The 14,036-nt window shown below is 41.9% G+C and overlaps 2 protein-coding genes across 5 annotated transcripts; both read right to left on the reverse strand.

Annotated features, from left to right (window-relative positions):
• Positions 1-677: 677 nt before the first annotated feature.
• MAPDA (N6-Methyl-AMP deaminase) lies at positions 678-8,739 on the reverse strand. 3 transcript variants are annotated; one of them, XM_071441665.1, is made up of 10 exons: positions 8,626-8,739; positions 7,064-7,194; positions 6,486-6,546; positions 6,046-6,133; positions 5,378-5,459; positions 4,556-4,682; positions 3,801-3,881; positions 3,060-3,198; positions 2,499-2,599; positions 678-1,611 (listed from the first exon to the last, which is right to left on the reverse strand). In XM_071441665.1, the coding sequence occupies exons 1-10, from the start codon at positions 8,683-8,685 to the stop codon at positions 1,420-1,422; spliced, it is 1,062 nt and encodes a 353-aa protein (XP_071297766.1). In that variant the 5' UTR covers positions 8,686-8,739; the 3' UTR covers positions 678-1,419. The 3 variants fall into 3 exon arrangements, with proteins under 3 accessions (XP_071297766.1, XP_071297767.1, XP_071297769.1); XM_071441666.1 differs by having other exon boundaries at positions 3,801-3,877; positions 4,552-4,682; XM_071441668.1 differs by lacking the exon at positions 8,626-8,739 and adding an exon at positions 8,452-8,613.
• Positions 8,740-8,881: 142 nt separating this feature from the next.
• On the reverse strand, positions 8,882-13,715 carry TM2D3 (TM2 domain containing 3). Of its 2 annotated transcripts, none has more exons than XM_071441671.1 (6): positions 13,565-13,715; positions 12,555-12,653; positions 11,611-11,768; positions 10,922-11,096; positions 10,259-10,334; positions 8,882-9,987 (listed from the first exon to the last, which is right to left on the reverse strand). In XM_071441671.1, the coding sequence occupies exons 1-6, from the start codon at positions 13,650-13,652 to the stop codon at positions 9,822-9,824; spliced, it is 762 nt and encodes a 253-aa protein (XP_071297772.1). In that variant the 5' UTR covers positions 13,653-13,715; the 3' UTR covers positions 8,882-9,821. The 2 variants fall into 2 exon arrangements, with proteins under 2 accessions (XP_071297772.1, XP_071297774.1); XM_071441673.1 differs by having other exon boundaries at positions 12,555-12,650; positions 13,565-13,697.
• Between the last annotated feature and the right edge of the window lie 321 nt (positions 13,716-14,036).

Genomic DNA, 14,036 nt, shown 5'->3' on the forward strand with positions numbered 1-14,036 from the left:
TGGGTCACAGTCATTTTTATACAATATTATCAACTAAACTGTAGTTTATAGAATTTGACAAGCAGGCTCAGCAAGAAGTGCTTAAATTAAAATTAACTATGATGCTACATGAAGTCAAAGAAGGAAACTGCAGTTTTACTTATAAAAGTTAAACTGGAAAACTAGCCCAGGGACAGCAAGAGCATTTCAAGTTGTAATGGTCATCTTGGGAACTGTGCATGACAAAGGTCTCATCAGATGGTGATTCTTCATTCCAAAAGTCCACATCCTGTCCAACTTCCTAAGTGTAACATTTCTGCTGTGTAAATAACTGCAGTAACTCACACTTAGACTCCTATACACAGAAATCCCAGCCCTGTGTGTTGCTCTTTAGCCACCCACGTACATTCTTGGTTCTTTCACTGCACACAGATGGAATCCTCCAGGTGACCTCCTGACTCCCATGACACAAACTGCAGCATGTGCACATTCACAGACTTTGTGAGCTCTCAGCACCAGAACACACAGGCAGGTGCTTGGAGAGTGAACCCTGTGGCTGCCCAGGACAGGGAGAGCCAGGGGCTGCCACAGCAGCAGGGGGAGGCTGGCAGGCAGCACGGTGTTCCAGGGACTCACCCCACAGAATCCTGCTTCTCTTCTGTGGAGCTCAAACACACACACACACACACACCTTGAAGTGGTGGTTTCAAAAACATGGAGCTTGAGGCTATTTTTATTCCTTTTTTTACACAACAAACAGCAATTCTAAAAAGCATTTTAAGAATGAGACCACTTTGCCAAGTAGCTCAGTCACTGAAGGCATTCAAGATTCTTAAGTGCCTACACAACACCAGTGCCCAGGGCACCAGCAGAGACCCCCATGTGCTACTCAATCCACAGCAGCTTTAGTCATACATATACAGCAATAAAAACAGGTACAATATTAATTCCTTGGTATAAATATTTAGTTCTCCCTGAGTTTGTTTCTGTCTTCACATTCAGTCAAGAGCTCAAAACCTGAAAACAATACAAACCCCAAAAATACACACCACACGTTCAAACTGCTTGGCCAAATGCTGCCAACAGAAATGTTTTAAACACCAATAGCTCTGCCTTTATTTTGTTCCAGCTCTTCAATGTTTATATTATTATGACATATTTCAACTAAGTATTTTGAAAAATACTTACACATCAACTCAAGAGAAACAAGGTGGCAACACATCTGGCACTTTAATCACTGGTTGAGAACCCTTCTCACCTACCAAAAGAACATTTACTTCTGTCCCCAGTTACAAGGGATGCATTCCAGTTGCCTTCATTTCACACAGGCAGTTTATGGCTGGGTTAAAAACCCTGAGGTCTGAAAAAAGCCAGGGACTTCAGTAAAAAAAGCTTATTAACTCAGCCAATACACCCCAGCTATTTAGGACAACAGTTTGGTTAATCAAACAGAGCTGGCTTCAGCTTATACCATTGCTCCCTCAGCTTGGATTTTACTGCATTTGAAGCAAAAATATAGTTGATTGATCCATAGGAAAGATCCCACATCTGTGATCGAGTCAGATTAAATGTTCTTGCAACCAGCTCATACTCTTGCGATAGGTCAGTAGCAAAGACGCCTTTATCATCAGTCTGGAGTTAAATTGAAAGGAAAGAAATAAAAAAGTTTAAATTAGTTCCTCTGTATCAAAAAGGTCTCTTTCTATAAATACAAACCAGTTTTATCTCGCTGTCTCACATTTTATTCTGCTGTTCTTTCATCTCTGCATGGTTATTTAATTCTCTATTTGCCCTATTTTCACTAAAAATGAATAAATTATTCAAACATATAAGAAAACTTCTTAAAATGATGGCACAATTTATCAAGAAAATAAGACTTCCTACTAAAATTTCTAGAAAGATGGCTATCAAATGATGTATATATTCAAGGTATGTCACTATGTGCAGGTCTCCTTAATCCTCTTTTCCCTTTCCCCAGATAAGCTATAAAGTGCTATAAAATATATATATATGTATACACACTCATGTGAACAATGCTATGGATTATGGGGGTTAAATTAACAGGATAATACTAAAACCCTGCCAATGGCAGCACAAGCACTTGGCAGCTGCAATGCGTGAAGACCTTAATGAGCTATCAGGAGAACTGTCAAGAGCAGGAGCTCTCATCCAGCACAAGGAACACCAGGTAAGCACAGGTGCATATGCAAGCACTGGAGCCATGGGTTTTAAGAGAAATCTGTCATTGTGCAAAGAGCTATGAAGTTCACTGCTTGTACAACTGATCATTTTATCCCACAGAAAAAAGTCCTGGCTTAACAATAGAACCAAGATAAATACTAGCAATTCCCATTTGAATTAAAAGCATTTCTCAAACTGACATTATGATTTCCTAAAAGCAAATGATTTGCTACAAGGTCAGAAATTGTAAGTCAGTTCTAATCCATAAACAGAGAAAAACTTTTCCAACTTCACTTAGCCCTTTGCTTAAATACATGCTTAAAAGTCAAAAAACTTACACAAAGCACTGCAGGATGGCCCATGCTGTACCAGTATCCAAAGTGGTGTTTGTCACAGGAAGGCACTGTCTGAGATTTTATGTTTGATGTCATGCAAAATTCTAAGAGAAAAACAGAAAAAGAAATGAGGACATATATTAAAACAAGAGACACATTAATTGACTTAGAAAGGTCTGAATAAAAATTAAAATCAGCTACTGTTGATTTTCTATGCCTCTTTTGTAATTTCTTTTGAGAAAAGTTTGCTAATTGATTTCTTTGGGGTATGAAATTTAAGGAGCTCGCAAACTAGGTACAGAACCACCACACAGTCTTGTACACTAATGACAAATTATGATTTGGGATTTGGTTTTGCTTCCATCTGAGACATCGGTTGTTGTCTGCTGCCACAAAGGTGCCAAAAACCCCACAAGTGTCATGAGTGTACCTTTATAGGCAAGTTTCTTTTCCACATTTGTCCAAGTCACCTTGGTCAGACACAAACTGGTGTCACGAGATCAGCAGCACATATCCTGTTCTGATATCCAGAGATCAAGTCCTGGTAAATATTTTTTTCCTTACCAATAGGTATATGATTCTGCTGAACCAGGGACACGATCTCTTCAGAACCTGCTGCTGTGGAGTTGAGAAATGTTCCATGTCCAATTCTGTCAGGAGGCAGGCCCAGGAGAATCTTGGTCTCCTCTTCTTGATTTGGAATCTAGAGAGGATATATGTCACATTCTGTCAAGGCAGCATAAAACAGCACATTATATAATTACAATGGACTTTCAGTTCTATTTTCACAGCATCTCTTACCCAAAAAAAGTGTTAGTGAAATAGAAACAAGTATAAATATGCTGATGACATCATATGTCCTGGTTAATTTCCTGAAAAAGTAACTATCTTCAGTAATTATTGGGCTTCTCAGAGCCAATTCCAGCCACCATTTGAACAAAAGCTCAACTCTTTCTACTGTTCCCAGTGGAACTAACAGAGCTCACTGCTCATAAAACTGTGTGGATTTCACTACAGGATTGCTGATCTTAATACCAGAAAGAAAGCAGTGGATCTCTTAGAAAGCTCCTAATTTCACACCTAAACCCACAATTTATATAGTACTGGAAGAAATAATCAGGCTGTTCAGATTTAGAACCAAAGGTTGAAGATTTCTCCTTGTTTTCTTGTCTCAAATACCCCAAACCATTAATACTTTGGCCTGAGAAGTCAAAAATGCACAGAAAGTAATTTTACTTTCATCAAGATTTTCACAAAATGAAAATTACAGAGAAGCAGCAAAATAAAAAAAAAAAAACCTGGTACCTCACAAAGATGCAGTGCCAGCTTCAGACCTGCTTTTTTTGCTTCAGAGAGCGGCTCCAAAAAATCTTGACCATGTCCTGCCTGGAAAACAGGAAAACAACACTGTTCTGCAGCTTATTTGACAAAATCCCTGTCATTACCATAATTAAGAAGTCTAGCAACATCCAAACACTACATTCAAACACAGTTACATTTAAATTATTCCACTTTTCCCATTATTTCAGTGTGGGATGCAGCAAGTCAAACAAGCCTGTGCCACCTGGTTTAGACCAATGGATCAAACTACTGGTGTTAGCTCAGATGATGCCTAAGACTTACAAGCCAATTGTCTTGATTTTGATACCTTTTACACAGCTAGCACCTAGAGCTATTTCACTTCAGCTTGGGGCAGCTGTCCTCAAACATTTTTGCTTTCTTAATACGAAATGAACACTTGGTGCAGTAAACAAAATGTAAACTACTGACAACTTGCCTCCACCCAGTTTTCTGAATGGGACAATTGAGGCACACACACTTCCCAGATAAACACTGCATTTCAATGGGTCCTTTCTCAGTCACACACTAATCTAAGGGTTCTTTGTTAGAGTATCTGCCCCTTACAGCAACAGGGATTAACCCAGCATCAATCCATTCCAGCTAGGCACAAAAATTGGACAAAAACTTGTGAGAAAAAAACCTATGGTTAGAACCACCTGCTGTTACACAACATTATACATTTATCTTCAAGAACATACTAAAATTAACCAAAAACTTACAGTGGGATCACCACTGAGGTCAAGTCCTACTACAACCCCATCACTGGAAAGCAGGAACTCTTCAGCAAGTTTAACAGTCTGCTTAGCAACTGCTGGGCCATCTCTTCTGTTTATCGCTATTAACAGCCTGGGACAGAAATGTATTAAATTATTTAATTAAATTATTATTAAATTATATACAAGCTGTAATATCAAGAGCTCAACAGATCTGATACCAACAAAAAATGGCAATTCATATCCTTCATGGCTGAGTATAAAGAGTATTTGTATAGGAAACTGTTCTAGGAATGAAGGCACCAAAGTGCAGAGGGACACAGATAAATAAGTTGGCCCATGATATGCAATGACATACATGAAGGATGACAATTCTTCAACTTTCACAAACAAATCTAGTAAGGGTTGCTACAGAGGCTCTAAAAGACAGGAGAGCAAACTGTCTGCAAACAGCCACTGACACCTTCTGAAACTTCTCTGCTGCTCAGGACCAGCTCTTCTTTACAGCAGGTGCTTGTACAGTAATCAAACTAAATCTTTGCAACGAAGCTAAGCTGTGAAAAAGGAGCCAAGTTCTTTTCCTGAAAACGTTGCAAAGAATAGACTGTCTTAAAGATGAGAGGTTTTACCTGGTTTTCTTCTTTACCAGTAAAAAAAGAAGATAAAAAGTCAGGTCTCCATATTAATTACCTGTTTCCACTCCATTTAATCTGGTTTAAAAACAATTTTCTTTCCTACACTGATGGCTTGTAAACCTCTCTGCAAGCATGACCAAGCATCAGACTACACAAACCCTTGAAACAGACATGTTCCACATGCTTTGTTTACCTTACATCTATATCCAAGCCTTCTTCTTGACACTGCTTTATACCCTCAAGTACAGTTTCAACATACATCCTTTTGGTCATACCTGCAAACACATGCACACGTTTGGAACAAACATATTTTCAATTATTTTTATTATATTGCAGACCCAGCTCTCTAGTCTCCTAAGTTTCATGTTGCACCTTGATTTTAGAGGATATAGTCTCCTAACCCATGTAATTCTAATTCTGTCTGCAAATATAGCTTTACTGTGAAGCACATATTTGAACTAAACCTCTTCCTAAGCATATGGAAAAATTAAAATGACTTTGTGTGAACCAGAGAATCGCAAAAGGACTTCTATTATGTGTTTCTACTAAACCACACTTAGAAGAAAAAACCAAAATAACAAAAGTAAATTATATCAACTATTAAAAATATTAGCAGACTCAGATGCCATACTCAAGTGAATAACCCAATCTCATGGGTCACAGACTTATGACCAACCCCTTTTTTCCCCTCAAAAATCTAATAGGAAAGTGACATGCTTTTACATGGTTAAATCTTAGCTTTTGTATTTAAAGTATATTTTTATTGAACCAACTAAATTTGACTTTACTTGTTAACATCGCCTTCAACTAAGTTTTATAGTGCAAGAAGATGACAAATTTAAAACCAGAAAAGACTGGTACCTGTGGAATTTTCTTCTCTTGGAGTGCTTCTCAATTCCAGATACTTAACACCATCATCAGCAAATTCTTTAATGACATCTTTAGTTATCTGATTAAGTAAAAGTGTATCCAACATCATAAAAGTGATACTTATAATTAGTTATATTTTCATTTACAACTAAAAGACCCAGTTATTTTTTATTATGAAACACTTGCAATGTTTTCAGGCCCAATGTGTTTTTAATGGTCCCCACATCTGTGGAAATACTACCACACAGAAGACACATGTGATTCCTTCAGGGATAGTGAAGAGAGTTCAAGAGTTTTACAATAATTATTCTGACCTTCAATTGAAAAAGATATTTTTTTCTATTATTACTTGGAACCCAATGCTCTTAATCCAAGTGGTTGTAACTGTGTGTAATGCTTGCTTGTTTGAAGTAAACTTTTAATTAATTTACCAGTAAAATATCTTCAGTCCTCGTGGTAACCTGATAGATGATCTGAAACATCTGAAAACATCTAAAATAAAATTGAAAAAATTAATTGGAAAGACAATGAATGAGCATGTAGGAAAAAAAAAGTGCAACATTTTAAAAATACCTACCCACTGGAGTCAACTAAACAAACTGTAGCTTGAAATACAAAGAAACATCTGAATGGCAATTTCTGATTTTAGACACTAACAAAGCATTCGCAACAAAAGTTGTAACTACCACAAAACTTTTATAAGGAAAAGGAAAACATGAAGTTTCCAATAAAGGAAACTATGTGAGTCCGTTTTCTCTGAAAGGCAGATTATCTAAGTGAAAAACTTCAATCCTTTCAAGAAGGAATGAATCAACAAGAGTTGTCCTTTTAGTTTGCAAGCACTAAAGAAATGACTCTGTAGATACAAATATCAAAAAAATCTATGAGATTCTGCTCTAAATCTTAAAAGCATATTTTCTCCAGTTAGTGTGTAAGGCCACACATTTCTGGTTTCAGCTTAAATAAAAAACCTTTGGTAAATGTTCATCACACACACGCATATACTCACTCATCTAAGGTTCTTTTCTTTCCTTTGTCAATCACAGTCATTCCATTCCGGATCTGAAGGTTTGGCTTCTGGGCCATGAGTTTCTTCATAGTAGCAGTACTGATACAGCCATTCAAATGAGCATGGAGTTCCTACAGAAATAAAAATCCTATGGACTTACAAAAAGGATGGCACCTGCACCTCATTTGTACTTCTGTTCTTGTAGCCTACATCAGTGTTTCACTCTGAGTTTGAAAAGAACAGTTATCTGCATTTTGCTAATAATAACTTCCTTAGGTTTCTGCAACTGGTTCAGCTGAGAACTGCCTTATTTCTTTGGTGGCTGCTGTTGGCTCAGGTCTCCATGGGAGCACAGCTGGCTCAGCAAAGAGCTCTCCAGACAATTCTTGGGGTGGTGTGATCCAAGCTGAGGAGGAAGCCAATAGCAGCCTCGGTATTACAAAAAGTACACTAAGGATTCAAGAACTCTCCCCATCCACTGCAAGTTAAATGTACATGTCCATCATTGAAATATAGCAACAGGTGTCTACTCACTCCCCTTGCTTTTGCTCATACTCTGAAGTTTAAACTCACTCCAGAAATGCAGCAAGACTCTGCCATGAGCAGCAACTGCACTCCTTTGCCTGAGGTCTCTTTCTGCCTCTCTCTTTCTCTTTCTTCCTATTACCATCCTAACTTTGGGCTCCAAGCCTATGATCCTCAGCTCCACTCAATCACTTCACCTTTGCTCCTTATCTCCGGGCTCCTGACTTAAGGAATAGTCTCTAGCGCCCTCCCAGCTCGTTCAAAATGTATCCATAAAGCATCTACTTTGTTACCTACCTCTCGCCTCCCTGTACACGTCCATTCTCAATAGGAAAAGAAAAATTCAATAAATACTTCTCCTCAAGCTTTACACTGGAAAACATGTTGAAATTGTAAGCACCAGAAGCTGTGGCTGCTTACAGATTCTGGTGACTGAGCCAGATACACAGTGCTACAACTGTGTTATATTTCTCACAAGCTTACAATTACCACACAATTCTGTCAGCCATTAAACATACACCCTGAAAAGCAACTTAGTGAAAAGGAGCACTGGAATGCCAGGATGGTGTGGTCTGAGTGGGTTTGCTGGTTGCCCGTGCACTGCCTGTGCAGAGCTCTGTGCTGGAGTACGTGCCCTGGGGGTTTGGTGAGTGCGGCACACGAGCCGCGATAAATCCACACACACGCCTACGGAAGGCTTGCACTGATATGCCAGAAGTAAGGCACACCCTGGGGACGTGGAGAAAAAGTGTTATCCGAGGCAGACTTCTTGGCTAGACTGAGGGGAAATAGAACAAAATGAGAAAATGAAGATCGCGCTCAACTGATTTAATTGCAATTAGAGATAAAGTCTGTAAACAAACCGGACGGGCAAACACCCGATGCATTTCGCGGTGGGATAAGGCCCTCAGAAACCGCGCGTTTGGCAAGAACTCCGAGACAGCAGCAGCGTCTGTCGCTCTGTCTGCCTGTCCGTCTGCAGCCCGAGCCCGGTGCCGCCGGAGGAGGGTCCGGGCCCGCCGCCCCCCGCCGCTCACCGCTTTGGGCAGCCGTCGGTAGAAGAGCAGCTCCCGCTCGCGGTCCCGCTCTGCCGCCATGGTGGCTCCTGTGCCGGCGGGGCGGGACCAGCCGGGGCTCGGCGGCGGCACCGCCCCCGGCCCCACCCCCAGCACCGCCCCGGCCCGGCCCCAGCACCGCCCCCGGCACCGCCCAGCGCGGGACCGCGCCCGCCCCGCGCCGCTGCAGCGGGACCGAGCCGAGCCCGCGCCAAACACTGTCAGCATGAACGCCAGGAAAGCTTCAAGGGGCAGTTTATTGAAGCGATAGCATTTCCAGCCCGTCGGCTCCGCAGCGCTACAGCGGCGGCCGCTCCAGCCCCGGTCAGGGGCACGCACGCACGGCCGAGCATCCACCGCGACTGCACAAAGCTGTCCTGCAATGGCACTAGTCCGCTACATCATCGCGTCACAAAGTCCTAAGTGGATAAACTCATCGATTATAGTGCCAGTCTTTTTTTAAAGTAATTTGGCAAGCTTGCTAGCACAAGAACAGGAACTAACTTTCACAGATATGCTGGTCAAACCCAACCAAAACAAAATTATTCCAGAACAATCAAAAAATCTATTTCAATTATTTCATATTTAGTATTTAGTGATACTGCAGTCTAATTCTAAACTCCCCCACAATTTAAAGTCGAGTCCCTAAGCAGATATTGGCTCTTGCTATGTCCCAAACCAAGAAGATAATGTAATTAACATCATAAAACATAGTGATTTACATACCACCCACATAACTCAGGCAAATAAATTATCCTCCCACGAATACAAAAAAAAAATCCTGACATATTCAGGGAAGTTAGCTTTAGAGTTAAATTCAAGCATAGAAATATGAAGTAAACAATTCAGTATTCAAGTTAGTTTACAGCTCTTTGGGGGCCTGACAGATCATCCAAGCTCAAACACAGTGAAGAATTTGGTTAGCTGCTCAACTTTTTTTCATAGAAAAATACCATGTCCATAGAAGAAATGAAATTAATTTCAACTTACTCAGTGATCCACTCTTTTATTTGACCTTAGTTAAAGGCAAACCAAGTACAGATACTGTACATTAAAATGTATGCACATAGAACAAACAGTTGTTCTTCATTCTACTTTAAAGGTTTAAACCTCCACACTTGTTTATTTAGAGCCCTTTGCAGGCAATGACTCCTCTCAGAAACACATTGCACCCACATTTAAATATAGAGAGATCCATCTGCAGGTCCCACATAGCCAACACCTATTAGCAGCACATCAATCAGTGTCCATATTCCAAGTCCACCGAAGCTGAAGAGTTTTCCCAGACCTTCCCGCCACTGACCCAAATAGAAACGATCGGCACCAAATCCACCAAGGGTGATGCTATAAGAATAAAAGTATGATTAATTATTATTATTTTACAGGAACTTGGGTACCCAAGTGTTTTTCCTCCAGCTGTGTTTGCTGAAGACAGCCAGCACTGCTGCATGTGAACCCTTCATGCATTCTATGACCACCATTTCAAGCTAGACTATCTGAAATACTGGTTATCCAGCACACCTTTAAAAAATACCAAGCAGAAAACCACAGAACCTGAAGATTTTAAAGAAAACTAATCTATTTTAACTTGACATTATCAATAGTTCCTGCTTACCTTAGTGCCAAGGCAGTAGACCACTTATAACCTCCAGTCCAGTTGCAATAGAGCATCTTAGGAAAGACACGGTTACCTAAACATCAGAAAATATTAAAACCTTAATGCAATAAACAAAGACCATTTTATAAGGAAGAAAATGACAAGGAAGAAGATACTCTATTTTTCCAAAAGGAGTCTCAAAGGGTTGTCACTAACTGAGAAACAACTGTCAACACACAAGCTCATTTATACCCTGCAGTTCTCTGTTCCATCAATCTTGGTCCCATATCAGAAAAGTAATTGAACAAACAGAAGGAAAATTAAGCCTAGTTGGATGGAATCAGCGTATTTTTTTAATTGGCCTATGGAGACATTTGATATTGATTCTATTAGTGGTCTGAGAATCAGACCACTAGTAGATTAAAGTAATTTTAACTCACAGACGTTGACAAAAATAAAGAGAACTGTTTTCTCTAGTGTGACAGTTTACAATAATACAATAAGTCAATGTCTACAGTTAGATGTCGCTATTATGCTAAAAAATGAAATGTAACAATAAAAAATTCAGTAGATTGATCAAGGAGCAGGCTGTTATTGCAAAAGGACACAAACAATCTTTGTATTCACCCATTACAAAATATGTGGAAAATTCTTTAGAGAATCCACGTTTGCCCACCTTACCTAGACAATGAATGTGATCCCGGACTGTGCAAGTTGCATTGTATCGCTGTCGAGGGCAGGAAACTGTCATGCAGTTTGTGGAATTGGTACACACATAATCACTTGTGGCAAGCTGCCAGCAAAACTGGCACGTCATGTTAATTGTAAAGTTCTCCTGCTCGTGGTTATTCTCATCCTGTAAAAGGACAGCACTATTACTTCAAGACTATTAAAACCAAAAATCAATGTGCAGTATCAAATTAGATTTCATGAGTAGACATTTTGGGCAAAAGAACAATTCTTTTGCTACCTTTTATAGAGCAGAATAGAAATCCACCAAAGAGGTATCAAAGTCACATTTAACATTCCTTATTCCTCCAATCTAAGGCTGCTGCCAAAAGGAGGACTCTTTTAGTTTCACCTGTAAGGTCAGTTTGTAGCTGTGACAGATATTTAGCCTCCCCACTCTCAAAATGTTTGGAATGGTTTAACTCAAAGGCATGGCCAGGTAACAGAAAGATCCAAGGTGAGAAAGGCAAACCAGGGAAGGGCAGGCCTGCCTCTTCAACAGCCCATAGTGAGTGATCAAACTTATCACAGAACTGCAAACCTGCCTACATCAGAACCTGGAAATCAATATTCTGCATTTTAAGATAAGATGACACAGTTTAATTACTTAAATCTGGGGTTAAGAGTAACAGGCTACTTACAACACAATGAACATGTGGCTTGACTTTGCAATCAAAAGTTGCTGTCTTCCCATATACACAGGAATAGTTTGTGTTACATGTCATGCAGTCTGGTGGCAGTCTACTGCAAAGCCCGTTGCTGGGACAATTAGTCAGGTAAGGTGGAATTTCTGTACTTTCTGAAAGGTGCAATAAATGAATTAAGAACATGAGTAAAAAAAGCTAAATAGCCTGAAGTATTTATATACATTATTTTATACATGGGCATAGACAAACACATGCACTGACACTGTATAAAGTGCTTTCCTCACTACACATGGAGCAGCATTCCCAGCCTGTGCTGTGAGGGTCAGAGGAGCCACAGGGCTCAGTGAAGGACAGCAGCCAACACTCCAGCACAGCACCAGGACTGAGCTGATGGGGATTAGTGCCACCTCGGCCAGTGCTCCTCAGCAGGAATAATCAGTTCAGGAATAGCAGTGGGTGACATGGGTAACCTACTTTAAGTTGAGCTCTAATTAGGGCTGCAGCTACCTCAGCCATTTGCTGTTTGCACGTGTACAGAATCACCTCCTAAAGTGCCAGCAAGAACAGCATTTCTGTCAGTCCTGGTGCACCCTCAGTGAGCTAGAAAGCTGTACTGATATTGGACAGGGAGCAAGTTCTTGCAGGATGCTAGAGTCTTCCAAGAACTTCCACCATCCTGAGGGGTATAAATCACATATTCCACAATGGCACTATATTCTACCATTTTCTAGTTCTTACATGGACTAGTTGTCTAATTAGATAACCCAAAGCAATTGTTGTGATCATTGAAGAGTAATTCATAATGTGCTACACTGCAATGCTTCTTACCACCAAATCATGTAATCATCAGGTTTCTAAGACCCAGTTTAAGAACTTTTGGACTCAAGACTGAGAAGGATCCATGAATAACAACCAAAAGAAACAACATGATAACTTACCTACAGCTTTGAAATAGGGAGCGTTTGTACTTGTTGAAGTTAGGCTTTTTGCCAGTGTAGACTGCGGCTGTGAAAGCTTTGTCGTCATCAAAGATCCTGCTACAAGACAAAAACAATGGAGAAAGCGACATTTCTAAAACAAATTTCATATTCAGAAACAGTTTGATTTCAGCACTCTGATATGAAAATGCAAATGGAAAGTGTAATGAGATTTGAAAAAAATCTGTTGTCCTGTTATACTAATAGTGGGATATTTATGCTAAACATTAGAAAGAGTGGAATTGTTCCTTTAAGACAAGGAACTACATTTATTTCCATTCAATCTATATTTTGATTAATGAGAATTAAAAGCACTGCTCAGAAAGCAGATTTTACACAGGGTTTTCTACTGAACAATACCATTTAATGAAGCAACGCAAGCAGTTCTTTGACAGAAGGATGGAGCAGAGGAAACGCTCGGGAGGCACGGCTGTGTCCGTGCGGACGCTGCTCTCTGCGGGAGCCGCCGGCCGAGGGCTGGGACAGCCGCGATGTGCCAGCTGTGCCGAGCCCCCACGGCAGCCACCGGGCACCGCGGAGGAAGGAGAGGCAGCTTTGTCACACCACCCACCCTGAGCGTGCCGGGGAGCCCCAGGACGCTCTGAATCACACGCGTCCGCGACAGAGAGCAGGTACAAAAGGTGATGTGTAATAGAGCAGCACAGGAGCCGGCGAGTAGGGCCTGGCCCGTTTTCTGCCCTCACACCGAGCACCTCAGCGCCAACCCCGCAGAGGCGGCACAACGAAATGCGGCCATGCCCAAACACCCGCTTCGCCCTCAGTCAGGGGAGCGGCAGCGATTCTCGCCCCACCGCGGGGACCGCCACCCCCGCAGCCGGACCCGCGCTCAGTCCTGGCCGCGGGATCGGCCGCTGACGTTCGGAGCAGCCGTCCCCACCCCAGTCCTAGCCAGAGCCCCTGCCCCTTCTCCCACCCCCGCCGCCCTGTCTCGGCCCTGTGGCCGCGCTCACCACGGCCCGAGAGGACGGAGAGCTGTGACAGGAACAGCGCGGCCCCGCAGAGCCCGCGCAGGGCGCGCCGCCACCACCGCGCCGCCATCTTGGTGCGGCCGGCGGGCCCCGCGCCGCTGCCAGGGGGCGGGCAGGGGGCGGGGCCGGGCCGGCTGAGGGAACGGCGGCGCCAGGGCGGCCCCACGCGGGAGCGGGCACCGGCAAAGCCCGAAACCCGCTCTGAAACACCGAAACACCCTCAGAACCTCAATGCTGCAGGCTCACTGCATCGCACATGGAGCACGGAAGCGATCGTCCATAAAAAAGTAGGTATGTATAAAATATAGAAATAAAAATCTCCCGCCCCGCCCCGCGTTAATTCTGTCAAGCGGAACAGAAAGCTTTCCCATTGCTCCTTCAATGTTTGCTTTTCCCCCTTTTCTTTCACAAGCAGGAGATAAAAACAGATCCACAAAACCAAACACAGACCTAT

Source organism: Agelaius tricolor, unplaced genomic scaffold, assembly GCF_023055355.1.
Source record: "Agelaius tricolor isolate 1412-34295 unplaced genomic scaffold, bAgeTri1.0.p SCAF_16, whole genome shotgun sequence".
In the NCBI taxonomy this organism is placed as follows: domain Eukaryota; kingdom Metazoa; phylum Chordata; class Aves; order Passeriformes; family Icteridae; genus Agelaius; species Agelaius tricolor.

Coding starts and splice junctions, on each gene's coding strand:
- MAPDA (XM_071441665.1), bottom strand. CDS start 8,685: ATGGCGGCAGAGCGGGACCGCGAGCGGGAGCTGCTCTTCTACCGACGG. Junction 6,134..6,485: donor GGACTGAAGATATTTTACTG/GTAAATTAATTA, acceptor TTACTTAATCAG/ATAACTAAAGATGTCATTAA. Junction 5,460..6,045: donor AAGAGAAGAAAATTCCACAG/GTACCAGTCTTT, acceptor ATGTGTTTGCAG/GTATGACCAAAAGGATGTAT.
- TM2D3 (XM_071441671.1), bottom strand. CDS start 13,652: ATGGCGGCGCGGTGGTGGCGGCGCGCCCTGCGCGGGCTCTGCGGGGCC. Junction 12,654..13,564: donor CTCCGTCCTCTCGGGCCGTG/GTGAGCGCGGCC, acceptor TTTGTCTTGTAG/CAGGATCTTTGATGACGACA. Junction 9,988..10,258: donor TCTACTGCCTTGGCACTAAG/GTAAGCAGGAAC, acceptor TTATTCTTATAG/CATCACCCTTGGTGGATTTG.